Source organism: Macrotis lagotis, chromosome 3 (assembly GCF_037893015.1).
Source record: "Macrotis lagotis isolate mMagLag1 chromosome 3, bilby.v1.9.chrom.fasta, whole genome shotgun sequence".
Lineage (NCBI taxonomy): Eukaryota > Metazoa > Chordata > Mammalia > Peramelemorphia > Peramelidae > Macrotis > Macrotis lagotis.
Window position 1 is genome coordinate 28913431 of NC_133660.1, and position 13046 is coordinate 28926476.

The 13046-nt window shown below is 34.5% G+C and overlaps 1 protein-coding gene across 1 annotated transcript; it reads left to right on the top strand.

Moving 5' to 3' along the window:
• Nucleotides 1-1801: 1801 nt before the first annotated feature.
• LOC141519085 (putative E3 ubiquitin-protein ligase TRIML1) lies at nt 1802-7005 on the top strand. Its single transcript, XM_074231542.1, has 4 exons — nt 1802-2218; nt 2879-3085; nt 4572-4733; nt 6610-7005. The coding sequence occupies exons 1-4, from the start codon at nt 1802-1804 to the stop codon at nt 7003-7005; spliced, it is 1182 nt and encodes a 393-aa protein (XP_074087643.1).
• The last annotated feature ends 6041 nt before the right edge of the window (nt 7006-13046 follow it).

A 13046-nucleotide genomic window follows, 5' to 3' on the forward strand; every position in this document is an offset into this window, starting at 1 on the left:
TCACATGCATTTTAAGATCCTTATATGATTGACTCCTGCCTCCAAGGGGTTTTCTTTACACTATTCTTATTTGCCAACCATAACAAGCCTTACTCTTTTTAAAATTTCCCCCAAAAGCTCTATAGCTACTCTGCTCCACACAAAATGCAGGAATATAAACTGATAAACTTCCATTTAGAATCTTGTAATCTCTCCTTTTGAGTAATGAAAAAAATTATATACACACACAGTTTTATATATATATATATATATATATATATATATATATATATATATACACATACATATGAAAACTAGTACTCTATCAATTAAGACAATTTCACAGACAAAAAACTTTAAAAGAGAGAAACAGTAACATGTACTAACTCCATGATCTTGGATGAGTAATTGAACCTCTTTGGCTCCCAATACAAATATTTCCTCCATTATTCTTTCCATAATGGATAGCTTTAACAGAAGAGTACTCTCCATAACTGTCTAGATGTGACTACCATTATAAACAATTAGATATATTAACAAGTTTATTAAATACAAAGGTGTGAACTCCCATGGGTGAAAACTCTCCCAAAGCAGAGACTAGTTATCAAGCCATAAGGAGTTCACACATTTTTTGATTAAGTGAGGGAAGGGGCTAACACAAGTAGACTTAGAAAAGAACCCAACAATTTAGTTTAGTAATTTTTGTTGCTGCTAGAAGTCAGAGGAAAGAGTTACTGCTATTCTTTTGGGCTGAAGAAGAAAGGACTTGAAGGACTTGAAGAAAGGACTAGAAGGTAAGTTTATCTTGGGAAGATTTTTCTCCACTATACATTTAGAAAGGTGAAGATAACTCATTTCAGTAAGTGTATTGGAGCTGTGAAAGGGGACAAAATTATATCTGAGCTTAGTTATTTAGTTTGGGAGGAAAGACATAATGATTTGGAGACCTATTAGTATCTCATAGATACCTACTAGTATCTTACACATACTAATTGGATTAATATCTCATAGAGACCAATAGATACCTATTACTATCTCATAAATTAAAAATGTTACTGTGCTGAGCCTTCAAAAAGATATCAGTTATGCCAAATGATCCAAAAGCTAAGCTAAACTAGTGACCTAAAGATATTTATTTATTTATTTTTCCAAATATGGTAACTGATTTGGGTAGTAAGAGGAATAGAAGGGAAGAAGAATATAGGGTCTTTGAATAAATGAGTTTATGGCTAGATTTTGGGCTACCAGGCTTCATTCACCTAGTCCAAAATATATGACTTCATGACAACAGCCTTTTATCTCCTTCAAAATGACTAGAGATGGGGAAGTGGAGGTAAGACAGGTCTCTGAGCTACCTCAGTAATCTTCTGTGCTACATGGAGTGGTACAGAACTGTCTTCTGAGTCAGAATTTAGCCTGGGTCACATGATGACTTCTTGGTTCAAAGCCACAATGATGACAACCTGGTCTTGGGAGTTGGGGTAGGAATGGAGCTCAACCTGGGGAAACCAAATATCAAGCCAGAAAAGGAAAAAGAAAAAGAAAGTTTATTATATAAAAAAGAGAAAACTAGAGATGAAGCACAGCCAAAGGGTAGCATCACACCTCAGCCCATTGTCTCTGGATCCTAGGGCCGTCATTCACTGGTTTGTTACTCTGGATGGGAGAATGACGAGACAGGGTATTTCTGAACTGTCTGCTTAGGATGTGGCTTCTCAATCTTTTGGAAATCAATTTATCTCATGGTTCAGAGATGTGTTCTCTAGACCACAAATCTCTTACTCAAACTTTTCATTGACTTTTTCTACCCAGTTCTAGAACCATGGATACCAAATCCTTGTTGGAAAACTTCAAAGTGGATCTAACCTGTGTCCTGTGCTTAGGTTATCTCACTGATCCAGTGGTTGTCAAATGTGGACATAATTTCTGCAAAGAGTGTCTCCTCAGTTGCTGGAAAGAAGTCCACACACCAATAAACTGCCCATGTTGCAGTGAAATCATTGAATTTGGGGACTTTTTGAACAATAAGAGGCTGCAGAATCTGACAATCAATTCCAGGATGCTCGGATCTCTCTTATTGCAGAGCATCCTTGATCTGACCATTTGTGACACACACAGGAAAGAAGAGATCATGTTCTGTGAGAAGGACCACAGATCATTGTGTGGATGTTGCTTCTTATCCACAGAGCACAAAGAACATAAAGTTCTTCCTTTGGAAAAGGCTGCTCTTCAGTGCATGGTAAGATAATGTCTTCACTTTCAATCCTAGAAGTGATGGTGTCTGCTCATTCAACTCTTTTATGATCAACTAGAGACACTGTTGGTTTAAAACAGAGATTGTACTAAAACTTAATTTTTCTTGCAAGAGAAGCTCCAGCAGAAATGGTATATTTTAAAGCAGAAGAAGCAGCAATTTCAAATGAAATTGGAATTTGAGCAAAAGAGAATGACACAGTGGGAGGTAAGTATTTGGCATTTTTCTTTGTTGTTGTTGTTGTGATAAATATAGAAATTGACTTTATTCCTGAAAGTCCTTTTTAGTTGGAATTATAACTACTACAAAGGACAGAAGAAGTAAATTTATGAAAAGAGACATTTATTTTAAAAATGAAATTGTGAGCATTTTGGTCACGAAATAATAGTAGACCATTCCAAAAATATATCTACAAACATATGTATAAGAATAAAAGTTTCTTCCTTTTTGGTTTTATACAGATTTGAGAACAACAAATAAAAATAATTTTCTAGTGTTCATTTGAGAATTCTTTTAAAGAGCAAAACCATGTCTGTTAACTTGGCCGCCAAATCTGCTCTGTCACAAAGAAGTGATAGCACAGCTGACCTGGCCTGGCCTCACTGATTTTTCTTTTTTCTTTTATTCCCATATCTTGGGTGATAGTTGGAATGTCAGACTCTTAAAGTTATGCTTGCATATGAATATGATAAGATTCACCAGTTCTTTTTGGAGAAAAAATGGTTACAATCGCAAAGATTGGACACGGAAGCCAGAGACACCTTAAATGTTGAAGAGAACAAGGACAATTTGACTCAAGAGATGATCAAATGCTCAGGAAACTCAGAGAAGCATCCTGTGGAAATGTTCAAGGTGAGTGTTGTATAAAAAGACATAAGAGAACTTCAGTAATGGGTTGTATTTGCATTATCACTTCCAGAATCCTGAAACAAAGGCAAGTTCCATTTTTTTTAATTTTCCCAAATGCATTTGTATATTAATGAGTGGGACTGACTGGTGAGCCTTTAAACAGATAGTACATGAGAAAAGTGACCCTCAAAGTCTGAACCTGAAAACATAAGAGGATTATGAGTTTTAATAGGTAGGCTCTCTATGGTTCAGAACTTACACTTTAGTCATATTTGAGTGTCCTCACTCTCCAGTAGTGGACCATTATTCCTCATAGTAAAAAATAATAATACTGTGCTCTGAGGAAAAAGAAAAAATAATGAATTAATCATTTTTAAAAAGTCTTTTATTTGTTAGATAATTTGCTAGTTTCTGAGAATAAAAATCAAAGGATTGAAACATCCTCTTACCCCAGGATCTTTTCATTTAATTATAAAGATAATAAGGAAATTTATAAGTAAATACAGAACAAAATGAAAATGAATGTAAAAAAATGTTCATTTGGAAGCTAAAACTATAGAAGTTGAGGTTTGGGTAAAGGGGGAGAGTGTGAAATTTAACTACGTTTTGAAAAAAGAAAAGAGTTAACTATGGCAAAATTAAGGAGACACAGTTTCTCCCTGCAAAGCATCAGGAACTTTATCAGTTTTCTAAAACATTGGGGATCATTGTGATTTTAAATAGAGATTTTAGTAAAACAGTTTTTCTTGTGGGAGAAGTACTAGAGTATATGGAGTACTTTTAAGTGGGGGAGAAGGAATATTTTCAAAGAGAATTAGAATGTGTGTAAAGTAAAGAGAAAATAATTTAAAATCAATATAGCTGTCTTTTCTTAATATTAAACTCATAAACACGAATTTTTGAAGGCCCTTCATGGAAGGAATAGCTAATGAAGAACAGTGAAGAAAAATTCTAATTATTTACTGGAAGAGACATTAATAAACAAATGTAGTGATATATAGGTGTTATTACAGATTCAGATTTTGATTCCTATATATAAATACCTGTAGAAGTCCTTTGTTTTTAAATCAATCTACTAAAATATGTTGAGATTTAATTTTCTGATGAGCTTTAAAGAGTTTTTGAGAGAAACTGTGCTTTCCATTTGGAGATTCTTCCTTTAAAAGAAAACTCCCTCTACTTTCCATCACTGATTATTTCTTAGGAAAAGGGCCTTCAAGAGGCAATGTACCTTGTTGATTTTCTAAGTGGAAATTTTGGGAAGGCAGATAGAAAAGCTGCATTTTTTTTTTGGTATAATAGACCGGTGAAACTGCTCAGATGAGCAAATGGGAATTGATAACTAGAACATGTTTGAGGTAGTCCTTGGCTATTATCATTCTTCATTTCTTTCCTTTTTTCTAACTTATTTGATTACAGTTGGAAGACCAAGCTATGAGAGAGTCTTTTGAAACTGAATTTGAAAAAAAAATGCCCGTTTTTGTCAGAGGAAAAAAAACTACATCTGCAAATACTGGACCTGGACATAAAAGACAACTCCACAAAGTTTGAGGAGTGCAAGGCAAAAATGATCCAACAGATCCACAAATTGCAAACGGTGATGTCAGAAATAGAGAAAAACTTTGAGAAGCTTCCCATTGAAATGCTCCAGGTGAGTGCTTAAAACCAAAATTGAGAATGGTTAAGACAAGAGAAGAGAAATTTGGAGTGGGGTGAGGGTGAGAGGATTCTATCTCCATTCAAGTGTTCACTTTCTAGACCCTTGGGAATTCGACTTTGTTTTCAGAGGACAGAGCTAGGACCAAAAGAATGAATAATAACAATCATTGTTACTCAAATTAGTGTGATACTTTTAAAATCCAAAGTGATTCAAATCCATTATTTTAATTTCGAGATCCACAATCCTTTGAGTTTGGCAAGAGAGTAATTTTTGTTCCTATTTTAGAGGAGGACACTGAATTTCAAAGCATTTGAGAAGTTTGCTTAGTGTCAAATAGCTCTTTAGTATCAGAGACAGACTTGATGACCCCCAGTCTCCTAACCTATATGTGAAAAGAGATATTATCTCAAATGCTTTAGTCTCCCTCTGGAAGTGGCAGTTTTCCTTCTTCAAATGGAAGCTGAGGGAGTATTTTTTTTAATTCCATAAACATCATACAAGCATCATCAATAAAACTAAGTACAATATGAGATCCCTACTCATTCTAATATTCTACTTCCATGCCCCAAAACAACACCATCTCTCTAGTATGGAATGAATGGGTGCTGATGATTGCTTTGCTTCTATGGGTTTGGGGATGAGAGTAGTTGAGAATCATTAGAATCCCGGAACACAATCTTACTTGGAGTGTCAGGGTTCTATTTAAATCCCACCAGTGGAAGATAAGGCAATGTTTCTTTAATCCAATAACTCACATTATCCACCCATAGCCACCTTAACAAAGGATGTGTTCCACTTTTCCAGACTCTCATTGGTTTTTTCAATTTCCTCATCTATTATTCTCTTATTCAAAGAAAACAACAGGTGGATTCTGTTAGTTAAATTTTCTCAACAAAGACAAAGAAGAGATAAGCAAAAATGCAGTTCTTTAACAATGTATTGATTTCCCCATATTACAATGGTGCAAGGAGTAGAAGATTAAATCTTTCATTTTTTTTCCTTCCCTCTAGGATATGAAAGTCATATTGGAAAGGTAGGTTTCCATTCTATGGCAAACTGAGTCAGACATGTGAGGGAATCTGACTAATGAATGGGCTCATTGGAACCAATAGATCTAGAGTCTAGTGCAATTTTTTTTTCTTTTAAGATTGGTTCCTGAGATCTCTATGCAACCTTTGTAATGAATATGTTTGGCTTGTAGAACTGAGGATCTACTTGTTCAAAATCCAGTGACTGCTTCACCCATGTGGACCTTGAAGCCCATCCCTGGCATGACAGAAATGCTCTTGACTTTCCATAGTAAGTCACCCATACTGACCACAATGATGGGATGTTTAACATCCTGTCCTTTTAAATGTGTACTGAACAATAGCTATGACAAGAGTAGCATTTGTTTCAAGGACGTATTCCCTACATGATTATATGATCATAGTCTGATTATGCTAGATATTCAATGAATGCTGGTAGAATCCTACAGATCATTGAGTCCAACCCTATAATTCATTATTTTAAGGAAACTGAGCTAGAAAACTAAGTTAATCATCCAAATGTGTCAGAAATAGGACATCTATCTAGAGAGTTATGGCATATTTCTAGTGCATGGGGATTGTAACTAGAATTCCACAGTGTAAGATTCTCCCAAGAGTCGGTATTGTTTCTCTTTGGTATTAAACTCCTGGCCATGGATCCCAAGGCAAATGATGCCTTTTTGTTTTTCTACAGGAGATCTAACTCTGGATCCTGAAACAGCCAATCCTCATCTCCTTTTGTCTGAGGATCTGAAGAGTGTTGAATATGTTTCTGTCCCACAGGATGTATCTGACAATCCAGAAAGATTTGATTTTATTCTTTGTGTTTGGCTACCCAGAGCTTTATCTCAGGGAAACACTACTGGGAAATCGAGGTGGGGAATAAAACAGAGTGGGAAGTGGGCATCTGTAAAGAATCAATCCGAAGGAAGGGCAAAGCCTCCGAGGTTCCTGGGGATACACATATCCTTATAACCTCCAGACATGAAAATAAATTACAACTATATTGTTTGCATCATGATATTCATGTATGCCAACCTATTCATAGGCTGGGCATTTTCCTTGATTATGAAAGAGGGCATATAGCATTTTACAATGCTCCATATGGAACTCTAATCTGCAGTCCCCCAAATCATGCTTTTCAAGGGCCTCTTCACCCTTGCTTCTCTCTTTGCTCTCAAAAGAGTAAAATCACCTCTGGACCTCTACATATCTGCCCCAGGAGTAAGAAGTAGAATGCTGGGAATGATAATAATCAAAAGGAGATTTTCACATTCAATCAACTTAAAACTTCCCTAAAATTTCTTTCCATTTATTCAAATTCATGTTGAAGTATAGCAATAAAATTATGTATCATTAGAAAATAATAAAATCAATCTTTTTTATCTCCTTATCAAAAAATAGTGTGACAGAAAATAGTGTTACTTTGTGACAATCCCTAGTGTTCAACACCACAGTGATAAGTTACAGAAAGAATTGGTGATGCTCATAGTAGACAAACTACACATATATGTTGATTTTCCCTTAGTCCAAAGAATTGGATAACACTTATATATTCTTGATCTTTTCAAGATATAAAGAAATAGCTTTATGTGTATATTCAAACCTATATGTGTGCAAGTAAATATATTTCCTTAACCTTATATGTACACATGCATTTGTAATTGGGTCATTTTCAAGGAATATTTATTTAAATATTTTAATAGCAGATATTCACATTTAAAACTTTTTACAAATTTATTTATTTAAGGCAATGGGGTTAAGTGACTTGCCCAAGGTCACACAGCTAGGTAATTATTAAGTGTCTGAGGCTGGGTTTGAACTCAGGTCTTCCTGACTCCAGGACCAGTGCTCTATCCGCTGAGCCACCTAGCTGCCCCCAGATATTCACATTTACTCCTTTCCGCACATGGAAGACATTAAACCCTCCTCCTTTGTACTACCTGAGTGTCTAAACAGAGGAAGGGTCTTAGGTTCATAGGTCAGCTCATTTCTTGCTGAAGACAGTTCTAATGGCAAGTCTAAAACCTCCCTCTGATTTGACTCTGAGGCACCAAATTAAGTGCATGATAAATATTAATTGATTGGTATACATATTTATACCCCTGTACACATTTATACTTGGATGTGATTATACTCATATTTATAGGTATACATATACTCAAAATGGCCATGGTAAAATAGACCTACACATCGTAGTGGTAGTGAACAATCATGCCAGACTTTCTGATAGAGAGAATTTCCCAATTACTCATGGTATTCAGGTCCTGCTTTGTGCCTAAATGACCTGAATTCAATGACATTTCATTGTTTAAAGTTTTTATCACAACACAGTCCTTATACTTGCTTATTTGCTATTTTACTGAAATAAACAATAATCATTGATCAATGATGTTTGTATTTTTTTTTTTTGCTTTTTGCAAGACAATGGGATTAAGTGATTTGCCCAGTGTTGTGGCAATATCTGAACTCAGAGCTGATCAGTTTTCTCTCTAGAGGTGCAGAGTATTTTTTAAGAAGACTCTTTTGGAATTGTCTTTAATTCTTGCCTTGATTAGAATAATTAAGTCTTCAAAGTGAATCAGCACCACTATATTGCTGTTAACTTATAGAATTCTTTCCAGATTTTTTTTCTGAAATTCTTCTTTTTCTCTTTGAAATTCTCTCTTTTATAATTCTATACTTACAATTTCAAATGGTATAGTCAGATCCCAGTATCAAAATTTCCTTCATTGTATTTTCTCCAAAGATAGTATTTTTTTTCTTTTGGCAAGGCAATGGAGTTAAGTGACTTGCCCAAAGTCACCCAGCTAGGTAGCTATTAAGTGCCTGAAATCACATTTGAACTCAGGTCCTCCTTACTACAGGGATAGCATTCTATCCACTGTGCCACTTCACTGCCCCAAAAGCAGTATTTTCTTTTTTAGGTTTTTGCAAGACAGTGGGGTTAAATATTTGCCCAAGGTCACACAGCTAGGTAATTATTAAGTGCCTGAGGCCACATTTGAATTCAAGTACTCCTGACTCCAGGGCAGGTGCTCTATCCACTGGTCACCTAGCTGCCTCCCACAGTCTTAACAGAGCTCTTTGAGATTCGAGAGTTTTAATGATTCTTCGTGGTCATCCTGTGCATGTCACAGTTTGTTTCCTTCAAAGTGTCTTTCCTGAAATGGTAACAAGGAATTGAGAACCACTTTTACTCTAAATTTTTGCCATATTTATCGCTATGTTTTTAATTCTTTAATTTAATGTTTCTTAACAACGTACAAAGGATAATATATTTTTATTCAAGAATTGCATTACACATTCTCATTTTGTAACTTGAGAGTTTGGGCTATAAATAATTAATTTCATATAGAACAAAAAAAATCACTTTTTATATATAGTAAGACTTTCTCAGTGTCAGCATCCTGTTTAATAATGATACCAGAGACCAGGTTCTAGCCATTTAAAAAAAATGTCTATATTGATTTTTTTCATCACCATCATTTATCAACATATACCTTCTTCACCCCTGACCCAGGGATCCATTTCTCATAACAAAGATTACAAAAGAAATAGAAGCCAAGTATTTCAGTAATATTTATCAACATCTCAATTATATCTGACAAAGTTTCTAATATTCCACTCCCTAGTACTCCATTTCTAGGGCAGCAAGGTGGCACAGTGAACAGAGCACTGACCTTGCATTCAGGAAGGCTTGTGTACAAATCTATCCTCAGACACTGAGTTGGAGAAGTAAATGACAAAGTATCTTGACCAAAAAAATCCAAATGGGGCCATGAAGAGTTGGAACAACCGAACAACAAAAGGACTCTGTTTCTACAAAGATATTTATTTTAGCAATTCTTCTCTTGAGTCAACTTACTCATTTTAATTATAAAGCTAATTTCCTACCAATTAAATAACATTTAGATTATATTTGTGAATTATGAAGGACTCAAATTTTTTTTTTTGGTTTGGTTCTCTTTGGTTTGTTAAAAAGTCCCCAGAGATTTACAGTTTAGTGGGTAGATATGAGTTCTCTCAATTTCTAAACCTCACATAGTTATGAGATTATGCTTTTATCATCCTAAATTGTTTTATCATAATGGAACAGGGTGTATATTTGAGTTGATTTTATAAGGTGAAGAGGAAAGTTAGCTATTCCTCTTGCATTGCTGTCAAATCTAAGAATATGAAAATTTTCCCACTAACATATGTGAACTACTTAATATCCAAAACTCTACCTCAAAAGAGCTTCTTTGTGAAGCTTTCTGGAAGATGATGAAACAAGGATGTGTGACCAACTTTGCTACACAACTCTGCTAAATACCCACATTATTTTAAAGTTCAAAGTTCCCGATTAAGGGAAAATGGACTAGATCTACGTGATTTGATTTATCTCGATTTTTAAAAAGTTTGTCAAATATAACAAATAATGATATTCCTTCTCATATAGTTCCTGAGTCTTCAGTCAAGATAGATAATAAACTTTGTGCCATTTACTTTTATCTATATAAAGTATGAGAGTCCTCATAAGCTGTCTCAGTTGTAGTTCCTTATTACTATATGATGAAAAATGAATCAGAACAGCTATAATCAATTAAATTTATCTAGTTGGTATTCAAACTTATTAAAGCAAATTAATCAAATAGAACTTAAAAAAGTTTTAGAATGGGAACCCACAATATTTGAGACTGGAAGAAAAAGAAGGTGAAACAAGGAGAGAAGAAATTAAAATAGTACTTCTCCATGATTTTGGAACCAAAGATTCCCACTATGTCTTTGATTTTTTTTTCCTGGAAACCCAGCTTCCATCTTTCCTCCTCTCCCATGTTGGAGACATACCTCCTCTCTTGAGAGAAATTCTCAATCTTTCTGAACTGTAAAACTTTGTTACATGTGACTGAAAAGTCTGAGTGGATTTCTCTTCTATTGAGGATACTACCAGATAGGAACTATCAGGATAATTATAATTCCTAGAAAATCATCAAGCAAAAGCTAAATGGTCAGTTGAAGGTCTTTTCAGGTAACTGTTCAACAATCAGCTCTTTAGGAAAAAAAAACTACTGTGTTGAATTATATTGATTTTCACTTCATTTTCTTTGCCTTTTTAAAACATGGTTAACATAGAAATATGTTTTTCATGACTTTATAAGTATAATGGAAATCACACAGCTGAAGGAAATGAGAGAATTTGGCATTCAAATTAAAAAAGAAAGAATGTGAATGAAAAAATAAAACAAAATAAAAGTAATTGCAAACAAAGGGAACTGCCAGTTCAACGGCAGGAATAAGGAAGATGAAAGGTTTTATAAGTTCTTGTAGTCCAATTTAAAAGACAGATTTTCACTCACTCCATTAATCATTTAATAATTACTAAGTGTCTGATTTATGACAATCACTTCATTAAGATGTTTGTAATATATTGAAAAAGAAAAGCGAAGCATCCTCTTTCCGAAAAAAGCTTTCATTATGTTATTGTCAATACCTGAAAATATTTAAGTAGATGAAGAATAAAAACTAAATAAATATTTTTATGATCAAAACCCAAGTCTTCTGTGTGGTATTCCAAGGCTTTCTTAATTGGATTCCCTCCTCCTTTTCCAGTCTTCTTACACCCTAGATGCATCATATCCTCATACTTCAGTGATACTGGTCATTTGTCATTCCTTGAATAAAGTATTCCATCTTCCAAATGTAGGGATTAACCCTTAGTGTTTATGGACATCTAGCCTCCTATTCACTACTTCTTGACCTTACTTGTTTCCTTCAAGTCCCAGATAAAATTCTACCTCTCAGGAAATCTTTTCTGATGTATTTGCATTCTAGAGTTCTACCTCTATCAGTTATCTCCAATTTATACTATAGAGTTTGTTATACATAGTGACCATGTTTTCTCCTCCTATTGACTGAGGTACTTGAGGTGAGGAACTTGTCTTTTACCTTTCTTTGCATCCATATTGTTTAACATAGTGCCCTGGTTCACAGTTGTTGCTTAATAAAGGTATTGCCTGCTAATGGCCTCTTAGACCAGCTAACATTTGAAGGCTAAAAAGTGTTTTATAAATATTATTTGTTGGGTACTATTATTATTATTATTATTATTATTACCTTTATACAGATGAGGACACTATGGCAATAAGGTTAAATTATTTGCCTAGGGTCACAGGTTGGATTTGAATTCATAGCCACCTGAATCCAAGGCTAGGGTCTACCCAATGAAGGGAATGATACGTAATGAAAGACTTTAAAAGTTCACCAGAAGAGTTTGCATTTTATCTTAGAGGTTACAGAGAGCCATTAGAGTTTATTGGGTGTTTGAATATCAGACTAGGAAAATCACTTTTGCAAATATGTGAATGAAAAATTGGAGGGTTTTGGAATAATAAATCTAATTAGGTGGCCTCTTCAATCTGACTTGCTGACAGAAAGTGAAGTCCTAAGCAAAAATGTTTAAGTAGTAGAAAAGGGACAAATGAAAAAGGTTTGAAGATCCAATGGTAAAAAATAGAAACTGGTTGACTCTATTTGGTGAAGAAATTTGAGGAACTGAGGCCAACTTTTGGTGTAAACTCAATTGTTATTCTATAATGCTGTGACCCCACTAAGCACCAAAAGACCCTGATAAATTTGGGGGCCTTCTCCTCTACTTATTCCCCACCCCAGATCCACTCATGCCATCTGAATAGTGGTAGAAGGGGGTGGTAAAAAGGGAATCACTCCATTTCCATCTCTTTCTCCATATCTAGTATAGGAGACTATCAGAGAATGAGTGAAGAAAATTATTCTGTGATTTAAGGAACATTTTCTGCTACAAGTGTAACTTATAAAAATCAAACTTAGGAAAATATCCAAAACTCTTAAGTCCAATGCCAGTATTTAATGGAAAATAATAACAGCAACAAACTATTGTATTTGTCTCAAATGAAATTCTATTTTCCTCTAAAGCTTAGACATTTGCACTAGATTTTTGTTTATGTATTGTACTCATTACATAGAGACAAAGATATTTGACTAACTTTAATTATACCAACATTGTTCTAACCGAGGAATTAGAACTAGATAAAAAAAACTGTAGAAGGCATAGTGCTTTTTTTTTACATACTATGAAGATCAAGTTCCATCCAATTGAGTAGAATTAAAAGAAATGCCTCCCACACCATCCTTGGTTTGCATGGTGTTGAAGGATTAACAAGAATGGATGGGATAAATTTAGCATGGACTCAGACTCCAATTATGATCTTGTCACTGGTGCCATTTCATTCTTGGTCTTTCAAAGAATAACTTGATA

Excerpts from the sequence above, each read along its gene's own strand:
- LOC141519085 (XM_074231542.1), top strand. The coding sequence starts at position 1,802 with ATGGATACCAAATCCTTGTTGGAAAACTTCAAAGTGGATCTAACCTGT. Across the intron at positions 2,219-2,878 it reads AGGCTGCTCTTCAGTGCATG|TTGGAATGTCAGACTCTTAA; the intron begins GTAAGATAATGT and ends CTTGGGTGATAG. Across the intron at positions 3,086-4,571 it reads ATCCTGTGGAAATGTTCAAG|GAAAAAAAACTACATCTGCA; the intron begins GTGAGTGTTGTA and ends TTTTTGTCAGAG.